The 14,239-nt window shown below is 41.6% G+C and overlaps 1 protein-coding gene across 1 annotated transcript in view; it reads right to left on the bottom strand.

Annotated features, from left to right (window-relative positions):
- Positions 1–4,503: 4,503 nt before the first annotated feature.
- Positions 4,504–14,239, bottom strand: part of LOC124126596 (probable methyltransferase-like protein 24) — a 28,836-nt gene continuing 19,100 nt past the window's right edge. Inside the window, exons 2-5 of the mRNA XM_046490082.2 lie at positions 10,059–10,175; positions 9,554–9,625; positions 6,070–6,241; positions 4,504–4,957 (exon numbers count right to left, since the gene is read on the bottom strand). Of these exons, the coding sequence (XP_046346038.1) occupies positions 4,865–4,957; positions 6,070–6,241; positions 9,554–9,625; positions 10,059–10,175 (454 nt within the window). The 3' untranslated portion in view covers positions 4,504–4,864. The remainder of the gene's footprint in view (positions 4,958–6,069; positions 6,242–9,553; positions 9,626–10,058; positions 10,176–14,239) is intronic.

Raw genomic sequence — 14,239 nt, 5'->3', positions numbered from 1 at the left:
AAAATAACATCATAAACACAGATCAAAGCGGTTTCACCCCTGGTCGCTCAACCTTAGATAATCTCGCCCGACTAGAACAGGACATCAAGACAGGACAACTCAACAAACAATACACAACAGGCATCTTTCTGGATTTCTCCAAAGCATTCGACATGGTTTGGCACAACGGGCTAATACAAAAACTTAAAAAAATAGGACTAAAAGGACAAGTAATAAACTACATTCAGGACTTTCTAAACGAACGTAAAATAACAGTGGGGATAGACCATACTCTATCGGACCAGTGTCCCCTAGAAAATGGCACTCCCCAGGGCAGTATCCTCAGCCCCACACTCTTTACTATAATGATAAACGATCTCTTCGAGGGCCTATCCCCTAAAATAAACACATCCAACTTCGCGGATGATGGAGCCCTCTGGATCCACACTAAAAGCATTGAAATGGCCCAAAATTGACTCCAAAAATCTCTTAATAAAATACAACAATGGGCTGACAAATGGGGCTTCTCCCTTAACTCAGAAAAAACAACAGGAATTGTATTCAAACATAAAAATATGAAACCCGCCTCCCCAATCCTCCAGCTAAACAACCGAACAATCAAATTTCAAAAACAAACCAAATTCTTAGGACTTATTTTCGATGAACATCTCACCTGGGATGCTTACATTCAAAACCTAACAACTAAATGCAGTAAAGACCTAAACACCCTAAGATGCCTAATTGGCTCAAACTGGGGAGCCTCCAAAGATACCCTCCTCTCTCTCTACATATCACTAATTAGATCAAAACTAGACTACGGCTGCGCCATATACAACACCCTAAACAACTCTCTATCTAAAAAAATTGACTCAATACAATATCAGGCTCTCAAACTAACGACACGCACCCAACATGGCACCTCCTACACTTCACTTCAGGCCTTAACAGGAGAAATGCCACTAAGTCTACGCAGGGAACAGCTAAGCTTAAATTTCTGGTCCGCGTCCCAATCAAACCCTCTCATCCAAAACTTAATAAACCAAAATATCAGCCCCAAAAACCAAGCTCTAGCTCGTAAACACCCCTTACTTACCCCAATATCCCAAAGAATAACAAACTACCTAAATGAACACCAAATTAAAAATCTTAAACAAAACTGCAAACAATCAAATATCTTCACCCCTAAACTGAAAATATCCAAAATAGACACAACACTAGCTAGCCAAATAAATAAACAAACTGACCCAAACATAGCTAAAACCACCACACTAGCATACATACACCAAAGTTGGCCAAATTGGTGTCACATTTACACGGACGGATCTTCAGATCCGACCTCCAAACACACAGGTTTCGGAGTCCATACCACACAACCAACTAAAACCACACAATCCTTCCGACTCCCAAACAACCAATCAATATTCACGGCAGAACTAATGGGCATGGCCTCAGCCCTCCATAGTCAAGAATCCCAAAAACACAATAAAATCCTAATACTTACCGACTCCCTAAGTAGGAACATACGGTAACGAAAACGCCGATAAGGCAGCTAAACTATCCCTCAAAATCCCAGAAATAAGCTTAAATTTACCCATCTCAAAATCAGAAATTAAATGCGTTAATAAGCAAAAAATCACCAAAAAATGGCATAACCTATATCTAAACTCAAATAGCCAAATCAAAAAAGTACTCAGCAAACCACTAACCAAACCAAAAAATCTCCATCCATCAAAAAAAGTAATCACTAAACTCCAAACAGGACACACCAACCTAAATAACCACCTAAAAAAATATAAACAAAATACTACAGGTAACTGCCCACACTGCAGACAACTAGAAACCCCAGAACACGCACTCATCCACTGCACACACTACCTAACACATCGAACCGCATTACAAACCACCCTCAATCTAAACAAGGCTCTCACTCTAGAAGCAATACTAAACCCACAAAATAAGCTAGAAAACTTCAAGGCCTTAGGCGTACTCTTAATCAAAACGGAACTAATAAAACGAATCTAAAAACACTATAATCTACCAAATCAAAATTACAGAAACACACAAACATCCACCATACCCAGCTCCCTTAGTTCTCCTCCCCTACCCCATCGGCATCTATTCCAAATCTCAAAATTCCCAAATTCTATATAAGCAACCCCTAAAGCCCCCTCTTGGGTTGCACACACCACTTTCGCCCCTTTCGGAAACACATTAAATGGCCTGGCCGGGCCCGTGTGCGAAATACGCATCAGTCGGAAAGCGCACGTTAAATCTCCAAAGTAAGTAAGTAAGTAAGTGGACACAGTGCCAACAGACCAGTGATCTTAATCAAAGTGAATTCGAACCCGCCAGCAGAAGATCCTGACAGAGCTTGGATGATGCTGGATAAATATAACCTTTTCTCGGGTCTGACCAAAAAAATAACAACTGGTGTGTTGTGTAAAACTAAGTTTGTTTGGCTCCGCTTGTTTTGAGAGCACGGCGTAATTTATGTCCATATTTCAATAACTGAACATTTCGATTACAATTCCCTCAAGTAATTCATAGATTTTATCGATTTTTTTTCGCAATAACTGGAAGCGCCTCAAAAATCTCTAACAGGTTGGCTTGTTGCTTCTAACGTATTTGCATTGGTTGATTGATTGTTTGATATTAAACGCCGCACTCAGCTATTCCAGCTATATGACGGCGGTCTGTAAATATTCGAGTACGGACCAGACAATCCAGTGATTGACATCATAAGCATCGATCCACGCAACTGGGATGCGATGACATGCATAAACCAAGTCAGCGAGTCCCACCACCCGATCCCGTTAGTCGCCTCTTACGACAAGCATAGTCGCCTTTTACGATGTGCATTGGTAGCTATCTTCAAACCTGGACTATAGCTTAAAAGAGTACTGTACAAAATGCTAGATAAATGCTTTTCCTGGCTTCATTTAATAAATGCGAATCCTATGGGTAGGAAAACAGCATATATCAAAATAACGCAAATCTACCTAACCTGGCCTATCCTAACTGGCACTGTGATATGCCTTAAAAGGTACCTTTTCAGGTGAAATGATAATAAACTTAGAAAATGTTCGTGTGTGTATAATGTATGTATGAAACGACGTTTTGCCTGAGGCAATTACCTGACACCTGTCCCGAGGTGATGACCTCACAACGGCCGTTCATTTTCACAGGTGCACGTGTCACCTTAGTTGGGGAACTTTCAATTCAGATTGTCTGAAGTTGACATTGCAAGATGTCAGATATTAATGCATGGTCGTCTTTAGACTACTCATGGTTGGCTCGACAGTATCTGGTTTACGGACGTTATGATAACTGGCGTGCTTCATGACAAAGCAACTAACGTTGTTTTGATTGACCAGTTGCGATGTTCCAACCAGTCTATGAACACATCACCATTCAGTTCCTTATGGTAATCACCAGTTTTCTAATTCGCCTCGAAAACTAGCTCACATTCATCACTAAGCCCCAGATTCCGACGTGCAACACAATGGCACGATTACTTTTACCTGATGGAACCACGGGTGCTTTTGGTCCATCTGACGGTATCCACATGTAGTCAGTGGAATTATTTTTCTTCATCAAGGTAAATGATCTGGAAGCCCTGACTGCGATTGTCATGATAATGTGACCTCACAGAGAGGGTGGAATATTTCCCCCTGAAAACTGCTCGGTCATCGCCACGCGCACTGTATCTACATCCCATCTCATGGAGAGCAATACTTAATATAGTCCAGGAAACATTAATTATGTCTTTAATTTCTTGTCGAATTCTACTACAAAATGGGTGTACCTTCTGCTCATAAAGCGTGTACACTGTACGCCTAATCACCCCTGTATCAAAGCTGTCTAATGTCCGTTTACGTCCCGGTTTTGTTTTTGACACCACCCCTACCTTCTTTGTTTTACTTATCCTGGCGAAGACCTGTTGGTATGAAAGCCCCAGAGCTTGGACAGTTCGGAAATACGCCCTATCTAAACTAATAAATGATTTCCCTTTATCTATCTGAAGTGTAAAAAACTATACATGTCCAACTGCAGACTCCATGTCGTGTGCCATGGCTTTGCACGTGTAATGCATCATGCATTATGGGAACGTCAATTGCAGCGTCAAGTTGTTATTTTCTAGATGCACTTTCAGAGAGGAGACGAATATTTTGTGGATAAGATTCTTCATGAATATTACATTATTATTATTGTTTATACTACTACTACTACTACTACTAATGGTGCGGTCGGGTAGCCTAGTGGTTAAAGCGTTCGCTCGTCACGCCGAAGAACCGACATGGGTACAATGTGTGAAGCCCATTTCTGGTGTCCCCCGCCGTGATATTGCTGGAAAATTGCTAAAAGCGGCGTAAAACCATAGTCACTCACTCACTTACTAACTGACTCACACGCGCATATTCCTATATTAAGATTCAGGCTTCCATCATTGGACTTAGAAAACATCTGAACTTTCGTTCAAATTAGATCGGTAGTTACTCGATATTTCAATAACAACAGTCTGTCAAATATTCTATCTTGTTTTAATGGGCAAAAAGCAGTTTCCGAGCGTTTCCGTCAGTACAAAATATTTTCTTTAAGATACAGAGTAGGCACAATTGCCCGACTTCATACCAAAGTGTAGGTAGCTGCAAAGAGTGATGTCCATTTCTTGGCCCGGTAAGAATTACTTCCCTTTATACGCCGTGTTGACGTAATCCACGTCAGCTTGAAACAGCAGGTTATTTTTCTTTATGGTGTTGTGATGAAAATCCACTTTGAAAGTGGAGAATCCTTGGTCCATCACAGCCATGTAAGTATTGTACAACTCAAGATATTTGTCCGTGCTGGGATAGTCAAAGAACAGGTGCCATTCTATCAGGAATTGTCAGACCTTGTAGAGCACACCCGACCCCACTAAATCCTTCGCCGTTGGCCACTCGCTTGTTTCAATGTCAATCTTGAGAACATCGATGGTTTTCTAGAAATAACGTAATTCAAGGTTGACAAAACTTTTACATTAATTAATCATAAACGTTTTGCGATTTAGCATTTTTCTCCACTGGTTTAAAGCTATTAAAAGTTTCTTTTGCACAAGGTGAAAAAAATGTTATATCAATAAATCCTGAAGAGTTTTCGATTAAGATGTTGGCTAAAGGAAATACAAGGTTTTTTTTGGAAAGACATATTCTGTTTCTTAGAGTTATTTTCCATTGCGAAGTTGAACTTTTTCATGCAACTACTTCCTGACTAATATTAATAACGTATAACATAAGTGTTCTCTCTTCTTCATTGTTTTGGGGCGGTCGGGTAGCCTAGTGGTTAAAGCGTTCGCTCGTCACGCTGAAGACCCGGGTTCGATTCCCCACATGGGTACAATGTGTGAAGCCCATTTCTGGTGTTCCCCGCCGTGATATTGCTGGAATATTGCTAAAAGCGGCGTAAAACCATACTCACTCACTCACTCTCTCTTCATTGTTTTAGGGGCGGTCGGGTAGCCTGGTGGTTAAAGCGTTCGCTCGTCACGCCCAAGACCCGGGTTCGATTCCCGAAATGGGTACAATGTGTGAAGCCCATTTCTGGTGTCCCCGGCCGTGATATTGCTGGAATATTGCTAAAAGCGGCGTAAAACCATACTCACTCACTCACTCACTCACTCGCTCTTCATTGTTTTCTTTAATTACAGTTGTGAAAATAGTATAAGTTAATTTAAAGTGCTTGTGAAATGGAATAACAATGAAACGAAGGCTCTATCAACATGTATATGTACCTACCCCTTCACTTGAAAAAAAGAGATGTAAAACAAGTTTTTTACATGACGTTGTCAATAGAGTCCCCATTGTCAAGGGTATTATTTCGTGACAACAATATTTTTATGATAGGAAGTTGAAAACATCAACGCCTCAAAAATCTTCCGAACCAGATTCCACTGAGCGCACAAGGCAAAATGGTGATGACAATTATATCCATGGATCGGTGGAAATCAGTGATGACACCAGGTGTCCGCGGAAAGGGTAAGCGTGCCCTGCTCCGCGCGTAGCACCCATCAATCACCTAATTTTCATTGATAAAGTAATTTGTATTGGGACTTACATTTGCATGTCCAAGCATTTCCATGACAGACTTAAGGCGTCTGATTTTCCATATTTGTTTGTGATGGACGTAGACATCCTTTCGTGCCTCAAATGTGTCACTGTCATACCCTGCGATGCCGAGGTTGTGGAAATGGACGTTCTGGCTTCTGTTAAAGTCCTGTTTTCCTATACTGAGAGAGGATGCTTGCAATTATAATATATTCACACTGGTGATGTTCATGAAAGGCGGACATTGTCTACGTATGGGTGAGTGAGTATGGTTTTACGCAACTAATCCAGTAATATCACCAGAAATAGGTTTCACACATTGTATCCATTTTGGGAATCGAACCCGGGTCTTTGGCGCGACGAGCGAACGTTTTAACCACTAGGCCACTACACCACCTCCAACGTATGAAGATGAGTATAACTGATATCTGTGTCGGCCCTTATGAATGGCCACATGTCAGCGAACCAAAAATATTGCTATGGCAATCGTAGGAGATATACCTGTGTGATAAGCTGACAGGAAAAGTGTGTTCAGGGGAGAGAAGAGTGCCTCAAGAACGGTCAGGTATTCAAAAGGCAGTTTGCAAAGGACGGGGAGTGTTCAGAGGGCATCCGAGGAGTGTTTAAAGAGCAGAAATGTAGTGTTCAGTCAGGTAGTGGTCACATGACTAGATTCCCCCTGATTATATATCTAGGTTTATCAGCACTCGTGTTAAAAGGCGTATATAACGTCAGAGAACAACCAGTCTCGATTATCCGTCGAAACAAATTCCATAGGGTGTAAGAGGCAAGCCGTGAAATCTGAAATAACTGAAAAGACTGAACTACCAACTGGCGTTCAACCAACGCCCTCAATCTTAATATATACGACATTGTCCCACGTTACACTAGTCGACCTATGAGGGACGGGTCATTTATTGCTATAGAGAATCAGGGGACGGTAACCAAAAGTAAAACCGTCTCTAGGGGAGGGTAATACAAATAGGGTCTTGTAAAATGGACATTTTATTATAAAATATAAAGTGCTTCTGCGTTTTGTCATTCTGGGAGGGTAATCCAAAATGAAGCACAGGGAAGGGTAGTTAGTTATTAGTTCCAGTACAAAAGCGCATAAAAAACCTCTGATTCCCGCCCCCTCGCACACACACAATAAATGACTGGTCCCAAAGAAGGAAAAGAACAGTAATAAGAACAGATGTTTACTTTGAGAAGAAAATGATACGTAAATCGACATTGCTTGTCTATTCTGTGATCTAACTTTGTACACTTTGTGGGTTTACACATATACACTGACAATATGTTGTTAAGTTTACATACTTACTAAGTGAAATCATATGTCCACTTAGATACTAACATGCTCGGAGAATGTACTGAATATTTACTGATAAGACTAGTATATGTGGCCTATCGTATACTCGTGCAATTTACTGATCACTTAGTAGAGATTACTATCCATCTTTCAAAGGATCGTCTTCTCCTTGTTTTCCAACTGCAATAATATATTTACTCGATCTCATTAAAATCAGACCTTAGTTCTCGCTGCCGCTAAACAAAGATCTGAGGACATCTCATAACGGGTCACGTCAGAACGACCTTTCAACCGACCAATCAGAAAGACGACTTCTTGTCAGTCATTCCATTGGTCGGTCAAAATTCGCGGAAGGTCGGTCTAGATCTGACGTAACCCGTAATGGGATGTCCTCAGATCTTTGTTTAGCGGTAGCGAGAACTATAATTTGATTTTAATGTGATTGATGTTTGCTAATCTTGAATTAAGTTTTCTACACTTTCATAAATGCTCGTTTTTGGGTCATCCTGTGCTCCCCCTTGACAGATGTGGAATACAGTTTACAAAAGAGAAGTAAATGACAAATTACATAACAGTACAGGCGAAAGATAACATGTAATGATTTGCAGTGGCATTTTAAGGTAAGACCATTCGGTACCGATGATTAATCGTTGAAATGGGCAGTTACCCCCCAGGCTTGGACCGCCGATAACGTCTAACCTATTTAAATAAGAAACAAGAAATATCTGCCAAAGGCAGAGTCGTTTGTACGATTCCGACTATATCATGAGCATGTGTTTATGAATCACTGTCAAAAAGTGATGGTACCAGGTGTTCGCGGAAAGGTGAGCGTATCCTGTCTCACCGGTGGCACCCGTCACAAACACATACAAAGGCAAGGAATTTATTCACCTGAAAAAACCCACGGGAACATATGGTAAAAGTCAAAATAGGGAATTGCTTCGGACATAATTTTTGTCACTGATGCGTCAAATTTGGAAACGTTACAATAAAACTTTTTGAAAGCTTTACTGGGGCCTTGAATGTTGTAAGCTAAATCAAACAGCTTCTGAACAAGAGTCGTATGGCGCTCTTTGATATCTTGGTAGAAAGAGCTTACTCGATTATACCTCAAAAGTTGTGAAATGACACCAAACTGAGGGCTGGAGCTGCAGGAATATTGCTCGACATGAAGGGAAAGTTGAAAGCATCGCTTTTGTCACACAGTCTTGTGGAGAGTATTTTGTCACTCTGAATCTTTATGCATAGATCTAAATATCAAACAGATGAGCCTGTCTCGCTGGTCTCATTTATTGCTAGTTCATGTGGGTAAATCAGTGGAAGGGAAATGGCGATTTGATGGTTATTGCACGATATTACACCATCGATATACCTGAAGCTTAAGTTAAACGTCTTGTCCAAATTATATTGTTTTGACTTTGCCAATCCGAGGTCATAGATCATCTGCATACAATAATAATAGTTATTCTACAAAACCGGCTCAGATAAAAAAATCAGACATAAACATTGTGAAGAGAAAGGGACTTAGTCGCTTCGTACACACCTTTGCCTGACTCCACTTAGACATTCGAAGTAATCCCCGATTGATGTGATGGTTGCTCTCACAGCAGACAGGACCTTAACAGTACATATTTTTCATCACATTATCTAATTGTCCATGAATGACGCAATAAAATCGGCCAACACTCTTTCTTAAATATTTCTGAATTAAGCACTTAAATGTGAAAATATAGTCAGCTGGATAGTAACCTTTTCTAAATCCTGCTTGAGCTTCCAGGATCTTCTCATATATACTTGAAACCAGTTGAAGACTTTCATTAAGAATTGAACAGAATCAGTTTAAAAAAATATCCATAAATGAAATACCTCTTTAATTGTTAACACTCTTTATTCCGGCTTTTTGCGGTTTGCGAAAAGGGTATTCCAGTCATATGACGGCGTGTCAGCTTAATGTGGGAGGAAAGTCCGAAGTGATGCAGGTCTCAGACGTTTACCACTTCGGTGAAACCCACGAGCACGGGTATGGTGCTGACAAACCTAGAAACATAATCGGGGCGAACCGGGATTCGAACCCACAATCATACTCTGCACAGCGAATCGCGGGGCCTAAGACGACTGGGCCACCCGTGACCCCTATTAAGCAGGTAGAGTTCACGAGGTTTTTGTCTCAGTGTAACATACATACCTTGGATCAAAACAATGGACCTCACAACCATGCTTTCCGATTGCGTCGTCAAATGTCCAGTCATTGGAAATTCTGTAATGCACAAATGTTTTCTTTTTTAATGTCAACCAGAAAGACATCGAAAAACACTGAATCCTCGTGTATTATTATCATGAATACACGTTTCCATGGTATTTCTTTGACATAAATAATTCAACAGTAATGCACATACGCACCGGCCGTTTTTGTCGTTCAAGATTTAGTAAAACCTGGGGCAAATACACACTTAGAACAATAGTATGACGTCAAAACACTTATTTTCGAAAAACTGGTGGCTGTAAATTTTGTTAGAGAACCCAATTACCTCCCCACCCACCAGTATTCTCGGGAATAACTAAAGTCCCTGAGCCTGGCGCGTGATCTACAGAAATGTATGTTAGTCGCCTGGAACGTTCCGTTATGTACACGGGAACATCAGCCTTTAATGGTATCACTAGGAAGGGTCTAAAGGAAAGTGTATACGTACCCAAAGGAATATACAATACAGGGTGGCTTGATCGTATACGGATGGTCCATACACACATGCCAGTTTCCCATTGGCACTATTGTCTTACAGCTGTATTCCATTGGCTTCTCCCACTCCCTGCAACATCATAATGGCATCTTGTTATCACATTGTAATTGTAGCAGCCATACATTTTCCGAAGGGATTGGAACCACGGACCAAAGAGGTTAACCCCTCAGCAAGCTGAGATAATAAAGATATCCGCTGTGGGGTGATTCTTCGTCCTGTTACATACATACCCGTCAACAGAAGGCACGTTCCGGGCCGTTCATTAGGGTACTGAGACATTTTTTGCTCAAATTTGATAATACCGTACTCAGACCCATGTTGGGCGCCAATGTAGCGGCAATAAAATTTTCGAGTCCCGTGATGAGATTTGAATGATGTTTGCAGGTCTGTCATGGTAACAAAATGTGCGTTACGGCCAAAGGGAGACTACTCTGCATACATACACATATAAATATTAATTGCCAATGCAAGAGAATAAATAAACATACTAGATTATCCACCAAAAAATAATCCATTTAGCGTAAAGGGCAAAATAGCTCTGAAAATTATGGGAAATGAAACTCAGCTATGACCAGGTGTACGCGAGAAGGGTAAGCATGTCTCACCCGCCACTCTCACAATTCGCATAAACAAGTAAGTATCTAACGTCTGATGCCGCACAGTAGTATTCCTGCCATGCGACGCCCACCTGTAAACTAACCAGACAATCACGTGATCGATAAACCAGAAAAGCCAATGACAGACTTTCCAGCGCCTTTCAGGCATGCATTGCTGACTAGCATTTTACCATTCTGACAGTACACAATGATGAATCCAAGATCAAACGAGTACGCAGTTATTAATGTTTTATTAAAAGACAAACATGATATTTGAATACGATCTCTAATGGTATGTTTCTATCAGACGAAAAAAAGGAGAAGTAAAACAATAACCGATCTCCGATTTCTTGAAGCGCATGTAAAATAATCACAATAATTAATAATCACACACAAGACACACGCACGCACGCAAGCACACGTGCACACAAACACGCACGCACGCACACACACACATAATCTCTCTCTCTCTCACTCATATTTTTTTATACACAGGATTTGCAACTGGGTTTATTTTTCGAGTTAAGTTTTCATATATTATAAATAGTGGAATTTAGAGTCGATTATTGCTGTACAATATGCACTTAACAAAAACAGGTGCAAAGACGTTCGGGATAAGCGGAAATTTAGTAACGATTATGGCCTCCTCCATCTGTGGAGATGGCTTATTTCCCGATGAACTGTATTGTAGTGTCGGATATTGTAGTGAAAAAAAGATTCAACATTACTTACAGAAACCCGTTCATAATTTTTTTAAAGTTTTACAGTAAATTCTCTTTAATAATCCAAAACTCTTTATCTTCCACAGTAGATATCGCTGTGTGAGATCCAGTCTCCAAGGATATATGACTTCAATGAAATTGCGTTACAATGCTTTGCAGACCATTGTGATGTCATTGGTAACCATGACATCCCAAATCTTTCTACCTCTGCAGTTGACCCGTGAAGATCCGGGGTAGAATAGGTCTTCAGCAACCCATGCTTGTAAAGGGCGACTAACGGGATCCGGTGGTCAGGCTCGCTGACTTGGTTGATGCATGTCATTGTATTCCAATTGCGTGGATCGATGCTCATGGTGTCAATCACTGGATTGTCTGGTCCAGACTCGATTATTTACAGACAGTCGTCAAGTCGCTGGAATATTTCTGAGTGCAGCTGATTAGATGTACTTTTTACACTGGTTATATTACTGTTTACAAACTGCGAAAGGTCAAACAAGGGCGGAGAAACTGAGGAATCGAGCAACAAGAACAAACTTCAAACTGGCCGACCAAGAGTTACCACCCCTGCACAGGATCGCTACATTCGACTGTTCCACCTACGTTATCGCAATGCCACAGCTACGGAGACTGCAGGACGCATCCCTGGTTTGAGGAGGATATCGGACCAGACTGTCAGGAACCATCTTCGCGAGGCTGGAATCCGACCCAGAAGACCAGTTATCGTCCCTGGTTTGCAACAGGTCCATCGACAGCGATGCTTGCGTTAGTGCCAAAACTTACAGCCTTGGAATTTGAGAAACTGGAGTGTGGTTCAGCGATGAATCACGATTTCCTCTTCACCGGCGAGATGGAAGACAACGTGTTTATCGTCGTCGAAATGAGAGTTGTGTACGTGATTTCGACAATTTCGGTGGCGGTAGTGTCATGGTGTGGGGGGTCATATCCTACACCACGAGATCTGACTTGGCTGTGGTTCAGGGAAATTTAACAGCAAATCGCTACACGAATCAAATTCTTCAACCTCACCTCCTTCTAATCATTGACCACCAGAGGGAGCTGTTTCAACAGGAAAACGCTCCACCGAACACAGATCGTGTCACGGGAGACTAACTAAATAATGCCAACATCAACGTCTTGCCCTGGCCGTCGACATCTCCAGATCTCAACCCATCGAACACCTCTCGAATGAACTCGATCGACGTGTACATCAAAGTCAGAACACGCCGCAGACAATCCCACAACTGGCCAACGCGTTACAGCAGACTGGCGCAGAATTCCGCAGGACAGAATTCGTACACTTATCCAGTCAGTGCCGAGGAGATGCAGAGCCGTGATTGCTGCATGGGGCGGTCACACGAGATACTGAGTTCAACGCAAACTTGTTGCCTTATGTGACATGTCAATGAACAGTTTTCAATGCCTTTGTACAACGACAACATGTGACTATCGAGCGATTTGTATCTATGATATTAAATTAAATATATCGACTTTATTAGGTACAATAAATTTTCTAAAAATCTACCTGTGCGTTTCTTTTTTTGAAGAATGTATGCCAAAAGTGCGAAAAGGCGAGATCGCGAGAACGTCCCTGTTGCATTCTCGTGATTTGTGTACATAGCATTTTTTGTCACGTTCACGCGTTCTCCTCTGAGGCTGTACACGGGCCTATTCCAAAGAATTTTGTATTTATCATTTTCCGTCTTTCATGAAGAGCCTCCACGTTAATCAAACCACGCCCTCCCATTATAATTGGTAAATTAAAGCGATTGAGGGAAGGGAGAGGGTGGGTTGATCTATTGTCTGATGATTCTTCGTGTGAGAGTGTCAATACACTGAACTTCTTGTTTCGTCTAATCAACAACACCAAAAGAATACGAAAGGACGGGTACAGCATAAGTATTTGTGGCTTTGACTTCATTGCGAGCGTTCAGCTCTGAACACTAGATTTTCTTTTGAGTACATTTGTTCTGGGCCCGAAATTTTTCCTTGATATGGGCATTCTGGAGTTTGTCCCTAACCTGCATCCCTAAGTATGTATAGGCCTCACCTTCCACGAGATGGTCAATAACTCCTCCCCCAAGTTAAGACTTAAACATCAGTCGTTCATAGTGACCTAATATATTCTAATTTGTGAAAGCCAGTATGAAACAAATTTGTTTAAGTGGGAGGTTAGGCACCCTACCACAGTTCAGTGGATTTGCCTCCCTTACACCAGTGTGTTGGTAATCGTAAACTGATCACGTGACGCACGTGACTGCATCAAGCCTCTTTCTGCGTACACCAGCAAGCAGCCAAACGCAGCCAATAAATTATTTATTGTCTTAGTGTAATTTCTTGACCGTACGTTGGTGAGAAGAACGATGTCAGGTCGGAGATCGAGGAAGCGGAAGATCCAATCACCCAGCAACCGGAGATCGTCGCGGAAATCGGCTCGAGTCAACAAACCAACGAATCGAAGTTCTCAGCCCGGCGATGCAGACAACATGGCGTCATTTACCGTCCCCCGGTCATCGCAGCCCGTCGACGCGAGGAATGGATCAGGTGATGTATTACCTCATGTTTTCAATAATGATGCACGGTCTCATGTAGTGATAGGCTTAGATACCCCAACTATCCTACTAGTACAGTCGGTAAATCACAACACACACGCTCTCGCATCTGTTGCCATTGACAACGATACGCTTAACATGCCTATAAATGCTAGGATTGCATGCAGTGGTGACAAAATGGTTGCTTTGTCAACTGACAATGTTGGTTCCTTCACCCCCCAACCAATAAGGGATAAAATACACAATGGGGAATATGTAGATCTGGC

This window comes from Haliotis rufescens, unplaced genomic scaffold (genome assembly GCF_023055435.1).
Source record: "Haliotis rufescens isolate VD_foot unplaced genomic scaffold, xgHalRufe1.0.p SCAF_17, whole genome shotgun sequence".
In the NCBI taxonomy this organism is placed as follows: domain Eukaryota; kingdom Metazoa; phylum Mollusca; class Gastropoda; order Lepetellida; family Haliotidae; genus Haliotis; species Haliotis rufescens.
This window is presented reverse-complemented; position numbering and strand designations above follow the sequence as displayed.